This window comes from Leptonychotes weddellii, chromosome 15 (assembly GCF_054177405.1).
Source record: "Leptonychotes weddellii isolate Sample4059 chromosome 15, ASM5417740v2, whole genome shotgun sequence".
NCBI lineage: Eukaryota > Metazoa > Chordata > Mammalia > Carnivora > Phocidae > Leptonychotes > Leptonychotes weddellii.
Genome location: NC_138383.1, coordinates 38,457,393 through 38,473,465, shown reverse-complemented (window position 1 = coordinate 38,473,465; position 16,073 = coordinate 38,457,393). Strand labels below are relative to the sequence as shown.

At 49.6% G+C, this 16,073-nt stretch overlaps 1 protein-coding gene across 1 annotated transcript in view; it reads right to left on the bottom strand.

The window, feature by feature from the left end:
* Positions 1-16,073, bottom strand: part of NXN (nucleoredoxin) — a 136,432-nt gene that overhangs the window by 22,360 nt on the left and 97,999 nt on the right. Inside the window, exons 2-4 of the mRNA XM_081806144.1 lie at positions 3,063-3,180; positions 1,325-1,458; positions 747-847 (exon numbers count right to left, since the gene is read on the bottom strand). Coding sequence (XP_081662270.1) covers positions 747-847; positions 1,325-1,458; positions 3,063-3,180 — 353 coding nt within the window. The remainder of the gene's footprint in view (positions 1-746; positions 848-1,324; positions 1,459-3,062; positions 3,181-16,073) is intronic.

Below are 16,073 nucleotides of genomic sequence, written 5' to 3'. Positions count from 1 at the left end.
CTATGGCTCCATGTATTTAAACACTCTAGGAATGACAGATCTAACCACAGTGATAAGAAGCAGATCAGGGGCTCCCTGGGGCTGGGGTTTGAGGGTGATGACTGAGAAGGCACCTTGTGATGATAGAAATGTTCTATACTTAACGGTGCTGATTACAGGGGTACATACGTTGGTCAACAGTCGTTGAATTGTACGTAATTGTGATGAAGGAGGGTCGCTGATGAGTAAAACCAGCAAGAGGGACCGCAGCAGAGGAAGCTGCAGTAAAAAGGACCTGAGGTACTCCAGGAGGAGACTTTGCCCTTCTTGTTTTTAGGACAGCCCCCAGGCAAAGGACGCGGCCAGAGCGAAGGGAAATTATGGCACAGCCGTCCCAGACAGGTGTCACATTCCATCAGCCTCTGGCTCTTTTCTTTCCATCCTTCCCCTCCAAGCCCTTTCATCGTGATCCACAACGCTGAACAAATCAGAAAATCGCATCCTAATCTCTAATGACCCAGGCTGGAAGGGGACATGCTGCAATTATTTACAGCAAGAACAGGTTTTTCTCGGCTCCCCTTCAGACAGTCGCAGGAGGAAATCTGAAATGTATCTGTCCGTTTGCCAATCATCCCAGATAAGCCTTGCCCAACCCCCATCTCCACGCTCTACCCTTAGGGGGTGAGATGTGTAAGGTAAGAGAAATGCGTGTTAACCTCTGGAAAAGGGAACGGAATGGCGCGGCCACTTTCCCCAGCTCATGTTACCTGTCCGCACTAACAAAGATGATCTCAAATTTCTGGCCTGCCTCCTTGATCTTCCGGTAGGATTCCACCAGGACCCGGGTGAGGCTTCGGCAGGGTGGGCACTGCAAGAGGAGAGGGGGATCCTGCAGCCTGACGCTGGACCTGGCCTTCCCATTTCCCAGCCACTTGCCAAAAGAGACCGGGTAAGCGAGACCCAAGTAGGACTGGGAGAGTGAAACCCGGCTTAATACAGAGGCAGAAACAAACATGCCTCTTTTGAATGTCCAACACGGGGTGCCCCCCACCCACATGGCATGCCAGCAGGTGGCAGTGAAAACAAACCCCCTTAGAGACTACTGGAAGCCTCATCAGAATGGGTTAGGAGGACTCTCCTTTCAGACCAGTCAAAAGAAGTAATTTTCTTGCTGCCATCATCATTCATAATAATAAGCACTCATGGCATACCAACAATGCATCAGGTGCAGGAGGAAGTAAGAACACGGAGAGTCATGCCCGAGCAGTTAACACCTCCAAGAGCCAAGCACGACTGGTCTTGGTCGCAACATCACTGCTTCCTTCCATCTGGACTGAACACTCACCCAGTGTGCGGAGAAATAGACTCCCACGTGAGACCCCTCCAAGCTGCTGCTCTCCAGGGACTGTCCATTATTTCTCAGCAAGGGCCCTGCAATGACTTCCCTGAAGGGTTTAGGTCCCCAAGGGAATTCCAAACCTGAAACAGGCAACAGAGGGTGAGAACATTGTTAAGACTCTTCCTTATGGTCTCTGACCCAAGAGGCCTCAGAGAGGCAGGGCCCGGCAGCGTTATCATCAAATAGTATTTGTTAACACACGCAGAGGATCTGGAGCTAAAGCCCAGGAACAAAGGCAGAACCCATTCATGGCAGAGCCCCACCTACCTCCAAGATGATGGTTCCCGAACCTGGGTGATCACAGGGCCCATCTCCTGGGGGGCTTTTGGAAAGTTACAGAAGCCCTGGTCACACTCTGAGTCTTGGGATCTGGGGCCAAGGCTGAAGATGTATGTCCAAAACAAAGCAAAACAGACTCCCCCCAGGTAAGTCTGATGCTGCGCCAGGCTGGGAAATCCTCATGGAGGAACCATGAGTTTCTTCAAGTCCAACCCTGGAAGCTCAGTGGCTCCCAACTCTGATGGCATTTTAGAATCAGCAGGGGAGTTTTAAAATAGGATGCTCCTGGGGCCCACCCCCAGGGATTCTGATGCAGTTGGTCTGGGTTGGGGCCCAGGAAACCAAGTGAGAATTAAATCCAGTTAAAGGAAAGAGTAAAAACTCACTCAACCCAGATGTTCTACATTCTGATGACACTTAAGCCCCAGGCAGGAAGAGCAACACAACAGTGTTTTCTCACAGGGTGGTCCATGGACCACGGCCTCAAAAATCCCCTGGGGTGGGTGGGGGGTGGGAGAAGCACAGACTGGTTAAAAATGCAAGTGGCGAAGCCCACCCTGAATCAAAGAGACCCCAATATCTCTGGAGGTCGGGCTGGGAAATCTGCATTTTTAACAAGCTCAGAGTAGAGAGAGAGAGAGAGAGAGAGTGTGTGTGTGTGTGTGTGATTTGAGAAGGTAAAGACTGGATTCTACCACGCCTTGGTTTTTACTGAGGGCAATTCTTTGAAGCAGGTGAAATTTTTCCTGGGAAAATCTGTGACCAGGGTGAATCCCCTATCAGTAAGTGAGGAAGGGAAGGCCTCACGACACTTTAGGACGGCAGTGCGGCGGGGAGAGAACCAGAGCTCGGGCAGCCAGCGAGCGGGACAGTGATAACAGCAGCCCAGTGGACGGCCACCCACCCGGCCAGTCAGCAAGGCCAAGGCCGAGGCACTTGCGCAGCATCAAGAAATGAGGTCAGTCACCCCCCGGGGCCAGGAGAGCAACACAGAGGCTGTGTCTTCACGATGGTAAGATTTTAAAGAGACAAAAACCTCACAACCGCTGAGCCTGCCTCTAATTGGTGAGGTGGCAGCTGCTATGGACACAGCACCCAAGTCTGGTTCCGGGCTCTCATTGCTTCTCGACGGCCTCCTCAGCCCTCAAAACCGAACTTCCTTTCTCCGATTCTGTCTCCTTTGGCCCGTGAATTAAAGCCCCCAGGCGGGACATTCTGATCTCTTTAAAAATCTTAACCATGACCTGGAGAATACTATAATTTCATCATGACAATATCCTCTCGCCAAGTAAACCCACTCATATCTATTTCATTTGTATGTTCTCTGCCAATGGGGATGAAGTCAGCCGTAGGAGGATGGAGCAGGGAGTACGGGACGGACATGCCAAGGTCCTACAGGTCCTACCTTCTGGGTCATCGCGGATCACCAGCAGCCCATTCCTGCACACGACCTTTCCGGTGGTGGCGTCTAGGAATATTAGTGATGGAATGTTGGAGATGCGGTATTTGTTCCAAAGTTTCAGCTGTAAGAAGAAAAGGGAAAAAGGTGGTTAAGTCCCAACCGCATTAACTGCAGCGTCCTTTTGAGCCCCTCGGGCTCGAGGGGTGAATGAACTGGAACACACTGAAGTACAGATCAATGAACAAGTGAAGCTGCGAGCCCACTGGCCTCTGTGGTCTGGGGCAGGGCAGGGGAGTCGGAGTCCCACCCAGGCTCGGGCTGTGACTGAGGCCGACAGAGGATCACACCTGTTCCAAGAGAGCTCTTCGATCCCCCTTCTCCCACGGGCACTTCCTCGAAAAAGCATAAAGATGGAAGATGGATTATAAAATGAACCACACGTACACCCCCAACGCCAGGTGGTTAAGGCAGGAAGGGAGGCTTTTTATCAGTGCCTGTCAACACTGTCAGCAGGCAGGTGCTCCCCTGCTTCCCGGCTCTGCTGTGCCCCCTGAGCCCCGAGGGAGAGGGGACAAGGGTATCAAACAGAAGACCAAGTAGCTAGAGTCTGGCCCTCTCCCCACTCCACCGGGTTCTTGCACTTGGAATACTGGCAATGGCCATGTGTGCCACTCACCCACACACACGAGGGAAGCAACATCCTGAGCCAGCCCCAAGCCTCAGTTCTCAGTGCCACTTAAAACAACCCACAGTCTACTGGCAAGCTCTTGAGGCTGGCTGTGCCAACTGTCAGAGGAGCAGGGTCTAGGAGGGACAGGGCTGAGGAAGCATGAATGCAACAGCATGGGACAGGAAGCTGAGTAGGGGCTGGCTCCCTTTATTTGCTCCCAGCCATCGGGGTGAACATCATTCAGGTGGGCCACTGGGCGCTCTGGAACTTAACTGCCGAGCCCAGAAAGCGACATAATTAAACAGAATGTCCAACTACCAAGGCAGCTCCAGAGAAGAAAGAAACCAGGGGAAATGGAAGAATGGCCCACTGGTGATTCAGCTGCAGCCTCCCTTCCGGGGCCTGGGGCCCACGCAGGGGGGCCGGCTGCCTGGGCATTGGCAGAATGGGGCATGGGTGTGTCAAAGGGAAGCAGGCACCAGAAGTCCAGCTGCACAGAGCAGATTATTATTGTTTTTAATTCAATCCTGAGCAGCGAGGGAGTCGGGTGGGGTATCTACCAAGAAATGTTAGGCTTCCCCTGTCTATGGAGACCTGGGTCTTGGCAGGAAAGGCTATGGGATCCCACCTCCAAATGGGTGGGCCCTGCCTTTGTAGTGGGCTCCCAAACCAGCCCTTCGAGCAAGAGCGACTCTGCACATAGTTTGTACTGCCCAGAATTGCATCATTCCAGAGAAACCTGATATAGGCTGCAGATTCAACATTTTTAGAAGAAGAGGTTCAATGACAGGACAAGACCATCCCGCTGCTGGGCTTAGCTCTGAAAGTTTGCTAGTGCAAGGACCCAGCCAGGTGAATAAGTTTCAAAGGGGGCAGGGAGGAAGATGAAGGGACTTCTCTGGTTTAAAAAGTAATTACTGGAGGGAGAAAAGTAATTATTGGAAAAAATGAGAAACGTAGCAAACCACAAAAGTTGAGATAAAAATCACCCATGACTCACCACTTATGAAAGCTTGGAAAACTTTATATTTCCACTAGCGGTAAATGAGAGAGCCCATTCCCCAGTATTCTTACCAATACTCATTTTTTTTTTAATTTGACAGGAAAAAATGAAGCCTTGTTTTTGTTTCTTATCTTCTACTTATTGATGTTTAGGCATTTCGTATCTCACTATTGTAAGTACACTGTTTCTTCCCAGTATGTTTTGTGACTGGAAAGTGCTAAAATTCATTCAACAGTATTAACTGAGCATTTACTATGTGCTCAGCACAAAAGATACAAGAATAAAGCAAATGAAGTCGCTGCCTTCACAGGGTTTCAATTCTAGTGTGAGAGACAGGCAACAAGTAAGAATAGAATACTTTCAGAAACTTTAATGAAAGAAAAAGAGCAAGGTAAGAGCAAAGGCATGCTGAGGGGGTAGTGGTACATATTTTAGAGAGGGATCAGGGAAGACATTTTTGAAGAAATGGCATATGAGCACAGACCCCTGATATGAGATGGAGTGAGTCACGCGCGCATGGAGGGAGGCCACCTGAGGCCCCGGGCACCTGTTAGAGGCTGGGAGGCAGAGGAAGAGGGCTGGGGTGGAGCAGCCAGACAGAGTCGGGGAGGGGGCTGCAATGAGGTCAGAAGGGCACTCTTGGCAGATTTTCAAGGCCCTGCAGTCCAATAAAACTGATGGAATTTTATTCCCAGTGTAACAGGAAACTATGGCGGGTTAGCAGGGGAGTGGTCATTTTAAAAGGTCACTCCGGCAGCCCTGAAGGAATAGGCTGCAGGGGAAGGAAGGGTCTGGAGCAGCCAGTGCAAACAGCCCAGGCAGGAGGTGACAGCAGCGGCAAGGACCTGGGTTATAGCAGCAGAGAGCAAGCACATGATATATTCCGAAGACAGTCACTAGAGCGGGTTGACTAATTGAATGTGGAGAAGCGATGAGGGAAAGAAAAAGATCAAGGATGTACTGTGGTTTGGGGGTGTGAGCAAAAGTGTGTCAAGGGTTCCCACTGACCAAGATGAGGAGAAACTCTGGGAGGGAAAAATCAAGATCGGACAGGTCAGTCTGAGGTACCAGTGGAGATTTCAAGGAGGCACCTGGATTGACCAATCCCTGGGGAGCCGGGGGGGGGAGGGGAGGGGGGGTCATGGGATATAAATCGGGAATCCTCACTGCCTGGATGCTGTTAGGGGTCATGGGCCTGTATGAGGTTACCCAAGGAGAGGGCATGGCTACAGAGGGAAAGGCGCCCCCGGGCAGATCCAGCGGCCACCCACAAAAGACTGAGGAGTGACAAGTGACAGGAGGAAAACAGGGAGACTCTGGTGTCCCAAAAGGCAGGTGACAGAAGTGTTTTGGGGAGGAGAGATTAGACTCCTGTGTCAAATGCCGCTGAGATGTTGAGTATGATGAGGACAGAGAATTGACCAGTGGATATGGCAACTAAGGTCATTCATGACCTTGACAGGTCAAGGAGTTAGTGACGCGAGGATGAAAGACAGAGCGAGTAGAAGAGGGAGGGACTAGGGTGCAGCTCTGTCCAGCACACACACCTAGAGTAGGTGGGGACCAGACAAACTCGAGTCCGCTTGCCAACACAAAACACCTAGCAGAGGACAATAAAAAGAAGACAGGCTGTACAGGGAAAAAGAAAATGGCAGATAAGGTGGTGACTATTGAGGACTTCCCTTAAGAGTTTTACTGTAAAGGGAGCAGAGCATAGGACTGTAGCTGGAAAAACAGGATGAGGTCAGAGAGGATATTTTAAAGATGAGGTCAGGGGGTGGATATTTTATAGATGGGAGGTACTTTAACATATGTTGTTGGGGATAATCCAGACAAGGAAAAAATTGATGAGAAGGAAAAATGCAAGAACAAAGTCAGTGAGTAGGCCAGAGGGTGGGATCAGGGTCACAAATAAGAAGGTGGAGCTGGAGAAACAGCTAACTCTGGAATATATACTCTTACTTCAAAGCATGTTGGAGCCTGTATAGAAAGCCATGCTATTTGCAAATAAAAAGAACTTTATCTTCTTTTTTCAACCTTTATACCATTTATTTCCTTTTCTTGTAGAACTAAATTGGCTGGAATTTCCAGAACAAAATAGTAAGTAGCAAGCATCTCTAACTTCTACCTGATCATAATGATGGATCTTTTACTATCATATGTAATATCAGCTATTGGTGTGAGACAGATATTCTTTACACATTAAACAAAATAGTCTTGAATATTATTCAGCCGTAAAAGGAAGGGAATTCTGACACACGCTACAACACGGATGAACCTTCAGGACACCATGCTAAGTGAAAGAAGCCAGTCACAAAAAGACAAACACTGTGTGATTCCACTTCTAGGAGGTACCTAGAGTAGTCCAAGTCGTAAAGACAGAAAATTGTAATGGTGGTTGACGGGGGCTAGTGGACTGTGGAGATGGAGGAAATGTGGCATTAATGGGTGTATAGTTTCAGCATTTCTCTTTTAAAAATAAATTCATTTATCTGAGAGAGAGAGAGAAAGAGAAAGAGAGAGAGAGTGCATGTGCACAAGGGAGCGTGGGCAGGGGGAAGGGCAGGAGGAAAGAGACAGTCTCAAGCGGATTCCCTGCTGAGTACAGAGCCTGACACGGGGCTTGATCTCAGGACCTTTAGATCATGACCTGAGCCGAAATCAAGAGTCAAGAGTTTAACTGACTGAGCCACCCAGGTGCTCCTACAACTTCAGTTTTACAAAATCAAAAGAGTTACAGGGATGGTGCTGGCTACCCGATGATGTGAAAATGTTTAGTACCATTGAACTGTACACTTAAAAATGGCTAAGATGGCCGTGCCTGGGTGGCTCAGTCAGTTAGGTGTCTGCCTTTGGCTCGGGTCATGATCCCGGGGTCCTGGGATCGAGCCTCATGTCAGGCTCCGATAGGTGGGGAGCCTGCTTCTCTCTCTCCCCCTCGCTCGTGCTCTCTCTCGCTATCTCTTCCTCTTTCTCAAATAAATAAAATCTTCTAAAAAATGGCGAAGATGGTAAATTTCATGTTATGTGTATTTTACCACAATTAAAAAAAAAAATAGCCTTCCATAACTTTTTGACCAAAAGTTTTATCAGGAATGGATCTGTTGCAATACATTTCATTAGCAGTAGGCTTTTTTTTTTTGTTTAAGATTTTATTTATTTATTTGACAAAGAGAGACATAGCGAGAGAGGGAACACAAGCAGGGGGAGTGGGAGAGGGAGAAGCAGGCCTCCCACCGAGCAGGGAGCCCGATGCGGGGCTCGATCCCAGGACCCTGGAATCATGACCTGAGCCGAAGGCAGACGCTTAATGACTGAGCCACCCAGGTGCCCCAGCAGTAGCCTTTAACTCCAAGGTTAAAGAAGAAATCCTCCCTGGTCACATGTACTGTAAAGGGATCACAACTATCATCTTCCCTGGGGCTTGGGGCTCCCACAAACAAATGGCATCTGGAAACAGACTTTCTTTAGGGGCAGCTAGACTGTTCCCTAAAGTAAGTTGCAGTCTGTGAGCCTTAAATATAAAAATGGAAGATTTATTGTGTTTGTAATACAATGCTTTTGTGTAGGCACCCACATTGTACTTGAAATGTAAGCATGTATTGGCTCCCGGCTGGATATTTTTAAAGGAAAGGTGGGTTTTGGTACCTGGGCAACCTAGCACCTAGAAGCTTATTAGCCACCCAGTGTAAGTCAGGGCCATCCCCCAGCTGACATAATAGAAGGGGGACCTGCGGGCTGGCTGGCCCGCTGGGGGTACCCTAGGGGCATTAGTACAATACTTTTTAAGACTCTGAAAACAGAGATGCTGTCTCCCCACCCCGCACAGATAAAAAAGAATAATTTGTTCTGGGTGCCTCATGTAGGCAGAAGGATTATAACACCCTCCCTCTGCCCCACCCCTAATCATCAGAAATTTATGTCTTTTCTCTCAGTGTCCTTCTTGGAGAGATAAGAAACTGTAACCCCCATAACCCTTTCCTTCCCTCCCTCCCTAGTGACTTCCCCCCTTTCTTTCCCACCGGGGCTCAAGGAAGACAGGAGGTCTTGGCTTGTGTTTTAACCACAGTTGTTAGATCTTTTGTTTCCAAATAAAGGCCCATTGGTTCAGTGGAAAATAATTATGCTTTTAGACTCACATCTGACACTACATGTCCATCCTTCTGTAGACTAATACATCACGGTATAATTTTATAGAACGGCGATTTATTGAGGAACTTCCAGCATTCATCAGTGACGTGCAGATCGCACAGGGCTTTTTCAAGTGCAGCCTCACAGCTGTTCTGCTCTGAGTCAGTGCAGAAGGCATGGGAATGATCTTTCTAACCATGTCCATTTGGATACCTGAATCAGAAAGTGAACCTTATGTTAGAAAAGTCATACAGGTCCGCTTTGATGATTCTCTTATGCTGACTGGGAAGGTGAAATGCTGCAGCTTGAAGAAATGATCCCAAGACTCACCCCTGTGCCTTTTCAAGTGTGTGTCGCATCTCAAGTCCACTAAAGGTTTTCAAAGAGGACTCTTGAAACAGTGGTTTCATAACCATTTTGGGGGTCATGGACCCTTTCGAGGATAAAAGCTACAGATCCTTTCCCCGGTGAAAAATGCACATACACAAAAAAGTCTGTGGGTCATTTCACAGAGTCTGTGAATTCCTTGAAGGCTGTCAGTGAACCTGTCTGATCCCAGGGGGCCTACGGACCCCAGATGATGACCCCCTTGTCCTAGAAGTTCATCGCAGGCCTTGGCTTGACCTTGATTCAACCAAGAGAGCTACAATATTGCCCCATCCGTAAAACTCCCTCTAATAAAAATCAGCATTTGCCTAAACTCTGAGATGATGCAACAGTGAAGAGGGGGAGGTTATACCCTGGCCACACGCTGCCCTATGCTCCCGAACTCTGTCGGGACCGACTACTGCCTGCCCATTAATCCTCTGCCTTCAGGATGCTGAAGATCAGAACCACCCAGGACTGAGCGCTGACTGCACTTAGTACTAAGGATCCCCAACGAAGGAGTTCTTCTTCCTCCTTGGTGTGATGTTAGAGCATTTCATCAGAGTCAGGAGCTCGAGTCGGGGCTTCCTCACTCTCTTACAGCTCCTTCGTGGGAGGAAATCCAGGAGTGCAGAATGAAAACGGGCTCTAGGGGGCCTGGTTCACCTCCCGGCCCTGACCTCTCAGTGGACGTCAGTCGGTGACACGGTTCCGGAGCTCGGGCAGGTCATGCCGGCTTGCCTGGCGCAGCAATGCCCAAGTCTCGGGATGAATTCAGAACTTAAGTGAGGTGATGTGTGTGGAGATGCTGTGAAAACCAAAAAGCACTGTACACATGGGACACTTTGCTAATATCTCGTCAAATTTATACTTATTTCCCCCTTGTCTTGTCAGCATCCTCTTCAAAAAACATCTTCCTGTCAACTCTGTTGTAAAGTTAATCAATCAACTGCATAGTTAGTAGGCTGGATATAGAACTCCTCGGAAAACAGGGATTTCCGTCTGTAGTGAGCGGTATTTTTGCCATAAGCACCTTTTGCAAAACATATACTTGTTTTGGGGCCAGTTTTAGGAGGTCTGTTTGCTTCCCCCCACCCCCTTTCTTTTCTGCCTTCCACGGCCCATTTCGGACTTCCAGATTTTAAAGGGGCATCTGGAAACTGTTTTGAACACACTCCGTGGACGCTGCTCTTCTCGCTACTGAGAACTCTGACACGTGTGACACGTGTGATTGGGACGGGACTCTCAGCTTGGTCCCTCACCTTCTGGCAGGTGACCGCGGGGAGGAGGAGCCCAGGCCAGCGGCGCCCCGCCCCGCAGCCTTGGAACCAGATGCTGGAGGCCGAGCCGGAGCCTGCATCCCGCGGGGCCATCGGAGAGAAAAGGCTCCCGGTGACCTCAGCACTTGAAAAGGGCCTCCCTGGCTGGCACCGCTGCAGCTCGAGACAAGCGAGTGACTTCCACACCCAGTGCCTGCCCCCTCTCGGGCGACCATGTGGCCAAACGTCCACGCAGGGTTCACCTCGACCATAGTCGGACTGGCTGCACCACCACCTTTCACAGCTGCCCCGAGACCAGCAAACCCTCCAAGCTTTGAGATCTAAGGGCTTATAACTAGTTCGCCAGATTCAGAAGCAAGGCAAAAAAGGCGAAATGGAAAAAAAAGGGAGAGGAGACGATATTAGCTCAACTTGGCAGAAATCAATAAGGATGACAAAACGGGCTATTGAGTTACTTGGAAGTCCCCACTCCTCGGCCTGGCGGCTGGTTCTGGTTAGCAATTCCGAGGCTGTGGTCGGAGCTATCATCCTAGGAATGCCGGCCAGGAACGCTTCTCCAGTGACCCACGAAACAATGAAGCAAATATCAAAAGGGGCAGGGCTGGGAAATGGGAAACTGTAAAACTGCACACTCGAAACCCGAGCTCCTCGGACACACTGGAGGGATTCGTCAGCACCCACAGATGCCACAGGGAGATGCAACCTGGTGATTTCCGAGAAGCCCCAACTCCAGAGGGTGACTCAGAATCTGCCTCTCATTCTAAGGACTGGGACTTGCACTTGACTGGGGGTCCAAGTTTTTATTTCTCAACAGCTGCTGCAAATCTATGGGATCAAGCCAAAGCTAACACAGATGTAAGATTCATCAGCAAGCTCCTCGGCAAGGTCAGTGAAGCCTTCTCAGGCTAGGCTCCCCCTGCCCTTCCACCAAATGCTGACCACAGAGCCTTACGAGTGTCCCCACCCTTCCTAACAGAACACTACTATACAGTCTGAGAGAAAAGAACCCCCCGTCCCCTGGTCCCACCCTCCAATGTGGAGGCAGTCTATAAGGCTAGAGGTTACTTAGCATAGGATCTGGAGCCAGGCTGGCCCAGATCTAATTCTGCTCTGGCCACCTGCTGGTTGGTGACCTCAGACAAGCTACCTAACTTCTCTCTTGGTTTTCTCATCTGCAAAATGGGGATAACGGTACCTACACTTCACTGGATGTTGTGAAGATTTAGATCATGTTCCATAAAGTGCTTAGAATAGAGCCTGGCATGGATCAGGTACTATATGATTATAGTTAGCTGCTGTGATTACTATCAGTTATTGTTGTTGTTGTTGTTGTTGCTACTGTCATCTCAGGATCTGAGAACTCTCAATGCTCCAGCAGGACCTTGTCCCAGAGGTAAGATGAAACCTTGCTTCTGAGGCATGACTCCAGTGTGATCTGTCCTGTGACTGAAATTTTAGCCTGGTACAGCTGTTGGTTGGCCAAGTACAGGGCCGGGCACATGTTATGTGTTCAGTGAATGATGGGTGGACGAATGGGGGAATGAAGGACTGGAAGGAAAGGAGGGCGGGAACACTGTCGGGGGGCCAGCCAGACGGGATGCCTCACTAAGCAACCAAGTGCAGCTGCTTGTAGGGCCCCCTGATGACCAAGACTCTTCCCAGTGCCTTGGGATAGCTGGGGGCCCAGAAGGCTTTTTAAATTGAAGAATAAATTTTTAGCTCAAAACAAGAGCTGGTAGGGGCGCCTGGGTGGCTCAGTTGGTTAAAGCAACTGCCTTCGGCTCAGGTCATGATCCTGGAGTCCCGGGATCGAGTCCCGCATCAGGCTCCCTGCTCAGCGGGGAGCCTGCTTCTCCCTCTGACCCTCCCCCCTCTCATGTACTCTCTCTCATTCTCGCTCTCTCAAATAAATAAATAAATAAATCTTTTAAAAAAAAAAAACAAGGGCTGGTAGAATTAGAGCTTTTCTCCCTTTCTCTGACGAGGCATTTGACCCCTGCACCTGCCTCATCTTCCCATCTCTCCTTTGCCTGAAGCCAACACAGAGAACCAACCAGCAGGCAAGACCAAGGGAAAGAGGCGGGTGGACAGGCCAGGCTGATGATGAGAAATCAAAGCCCTCCTCGAGGATTTGCACTTACGAAGCTGGAGCGATGATCAATGCTCCCTTCACCATAGCTCCTTCAGAAAGAGGGCCTGTGCCCCACGGGTCACAGAGTGTGAGGTTCAGAAAAGAACACGTCCACCCTGCTCCCTGCAGGCAAAGGTATCAGGCATTACATGCACCACACGCCCTCCTTCTGGGGTCATCTCCACCACTCCAGGCTGTACTAAACGCAAAAGACAAGACTGGGGGACATTTTTAATGTCAGATGAACATTAAAAATTTATTCTTCATTACTCTAAATGTCAGAACAGTAAGTTTTCTAACCAACAGATCGCTGACCTAGCTGGGTTCTGCGGTCCGATATTAGGTGTCATTGCCTACATGAATCCAACATGAATCCAACATGAATCAACATGAATCAAAGTGTTGCAGGAGAAATGACAGGGGTGGAATATTGGGTCTGCCTTCAGGAATCTTACAGTTTACAAGTGGAAAAGGATTAAAAGGACAGTTGTTCCGTTTTATCTATTTTACCACAATTCAAAAAAAAAAAAAAAGATGGAACCATGGGACGTCTGAGTGGCTCAGCCCATTAAGCGTCTGCCTTCGGCTCGGGTCATGATCCTAGGGTCCTGGGATCGAGTCCCGCATCAGACTCCTTGCTCAGCAGAGAACCTGCTTCTCCCTCTCCCACTCCCCCTGCTTGTGCTCTCTCTCTCTGACAAATAAATAAATAATCTTAAAAAAAAAAAAGCCGGAACCATGACTACTTTTGTCCAGGCCCAGGGCAGATCATGGCCACTGCCAGGAGGAAGGAACACACAGTGCAGGAGGAAGGCTGGCTCCATCTCGGTTAGGGAATGTGGCAGGAGAAAAATGTGGTGACCCCTCTAACTCCTGTTAATCAGTGCCCACGTCAGCTGCCGGTTCCCATTCTGGTAGAGGGGGTGGAAGAAACGACTTCTCGGGCCTTGTATCATTTGGGGCACCCACAGGTAGAAGAACCGGGCCAGGACACAACCCGGCGGAGTGAGGAAATGCCAGGCACTCACTGATGCTGTGCGGACTTAAGTTCTTGTGAGCCTCACTTTGCTTTGCGTGAATTCTTTTATAGCAGAAATCACTCTGCAGCGGTCGCAGAGGTGCTGAATTGGATATGGTGCTTCTTCCTTGTATCTCTTTATCCAAGAGCCGTCTCTCCTCAACAGCGGCCAGCCCTCCAGCACACACCTCACCCGTCAACAGCAAGCCATGCTTCCGACTTAACCTGTAACTCCAGGGTGCTGTCAAATACACGGCCGGTTCCCAGCATAAAGGGCCGCACATGGTCTTCTACTAGGTCGGGCACAAGCCAACCACTACCCCTTAGTCCTTTCTCCTGGGGGATTGCTGCATTCTGGGAGCACCCCCGCCTCACGGCATCAAGGTGGGAAGCAGTGCAACAGGCAAGAGCTCAGGCTCTGGATGCAGACAGCAATTTGAACCCTGGCTCTGCCGCCTCGGCCAAATCACTTGGTCTCTCCAAGCCTCATGCTCTTCAATTGCAAAATGGCCCTGTGGAACCCATCTCCTATGAGAATCATAGATGTACATGCTCAGAACGGCCCTCGGCCCCAGCACGCACTCACATGAGAACACATCTCATGTGTGCCCTTCCAGGTTGTACATCAGAAAGCCCACTGAGGGCAAGGGCTCTGCATGTGGTCAGACTGCAAGAGCACTTAACAGGTAGTCATTGACTGTGGTGACTGGGACACCACAGCACCACTGGTCCCTGCCAGGGCTGGGACCCAGGATGATCCACACAACCCCGTATGAGAAAGTACAGAATATTCTATAAGAGAACTTCTGCCAGAAGGGAAGCAGATCAAGCCCGATGGAAGGGAGAGCAGAGGAGTCTCTACTTCCCCACCAAGAACTCTGGGGGGTGGGCAACAGCTCCCCTTCTTCGTGGACATGAAGACAACATTCCAGGCTAGCACCCAGTCTGTGGATCCTTCTTTCTGTGGAGTGACAGAAATCGACAAAGAAATGCTCACAAGCACCGAGACACACTGGCTGATGGTGGCCATGCAGGTGGGCATGAGAAATTAAAAAATAAAAAAGTAGTGTCCCCCATGGCTTGGAGACCCGGGTCTAGCGGCAGTGGGCTGCCGTCTTGTGATTCTGGTGACAAAGAGCATGGGAAGGAGGCCACATCCCACATGTGACCAGCAGTCAAAGAAGCCAACAGGGAACTAAAGCACATTCTAAAGCACCAGTGGCTGCCTCCTCCTCCCTCCTTCTCGGAAGTCGCTCACCAACCAACTTTGCCACCAAACTTCCTTTCAGAAAGCTGCACCTTCGGATCGGCCTCAATCAACAACAACAACAACAACAAATTATTAAGATTAGAAACGATGCCCACAAACATAAAGACAAAAATGTAAGTATTTTCTTCTCGCCCTTTCAAAATCACTGAAATGCAAAATATTTCTTTCTTCCTCCCCCCCCCCCAAATATTTCTTCATCACTCTAGTTCCCTGTGGCCTTGGGGAATCTCGTTCCTCCACACCTGGAACCCGGTATCACTTGTATCGCTAATTAAAGAGCTTCGTTGACTATGCTGTACAACTCCCTGCCCCTAATGACTCAAGAAGCCAGGAGATGAGCAGTTTGCTGGGAGTACAAAGCGACATATGGCTGCCAAGTTCCTTCCGGCCGACACTACAGACGGAGGGAAAGGCTGTTCTGTTTCCCCGTGTTGCAGCTCTCACAAGCTGACAGAGGGATTTCCTAAAGCCCCATCTGGTGCAAAAACCTCTAACTGGGCAGAGTGGTTTGGAATAGTAAGAGGGTGGCTAGTAATAACAGACCAGGGCCAAATGCTGTACAGGGAGGAGGATTAAAGTGGCTGGGAGTTTGCCCGTGAGACAGGACAAGGAGCCAGAGTCGGGCTGGAATCTGAGAGACCATGTCCCAGCTCCAAAGGCAATGAATGGCTCAGGGGGCCTGGGGGATGGGGGGCAGAGCTAGGGTTTCTGTGGCTTGTGTCATTGAGGACCCTCTGCTGATATAATCAGGAAAAAGTTCAAGTTGGCCCACATTGGCTCTGAGTGGTGTATTTTTACTTGAACACTGGGATCCCTGATCTGCCACCTCCTTTGAGAGACGCGTCACCATACAAGTTCAACCCAGAATGTTGAGTTCATACCACAGAGAAATAAATTCTGAGCGTCTGCACACCAGATTTTTATAGGACCCAGAAGGTTGCAAGGAAACACAAAAGGAAGAAAGGAACTCTAGAAATGAGGACCGTGTGGAAGGAAGAGTGCCATTCCTTGTAAATGTGGCGATTCTGCTGGGGGAAGTCGCTTGTCAGGGCAGGAATCTCTCTAGTCCCTGTCCTTAGTTGGAAGGTGTCATCAATTCACCCCAACTAATCCATCCAAAGAACTTTGCAAAAAATAAGCTAGCA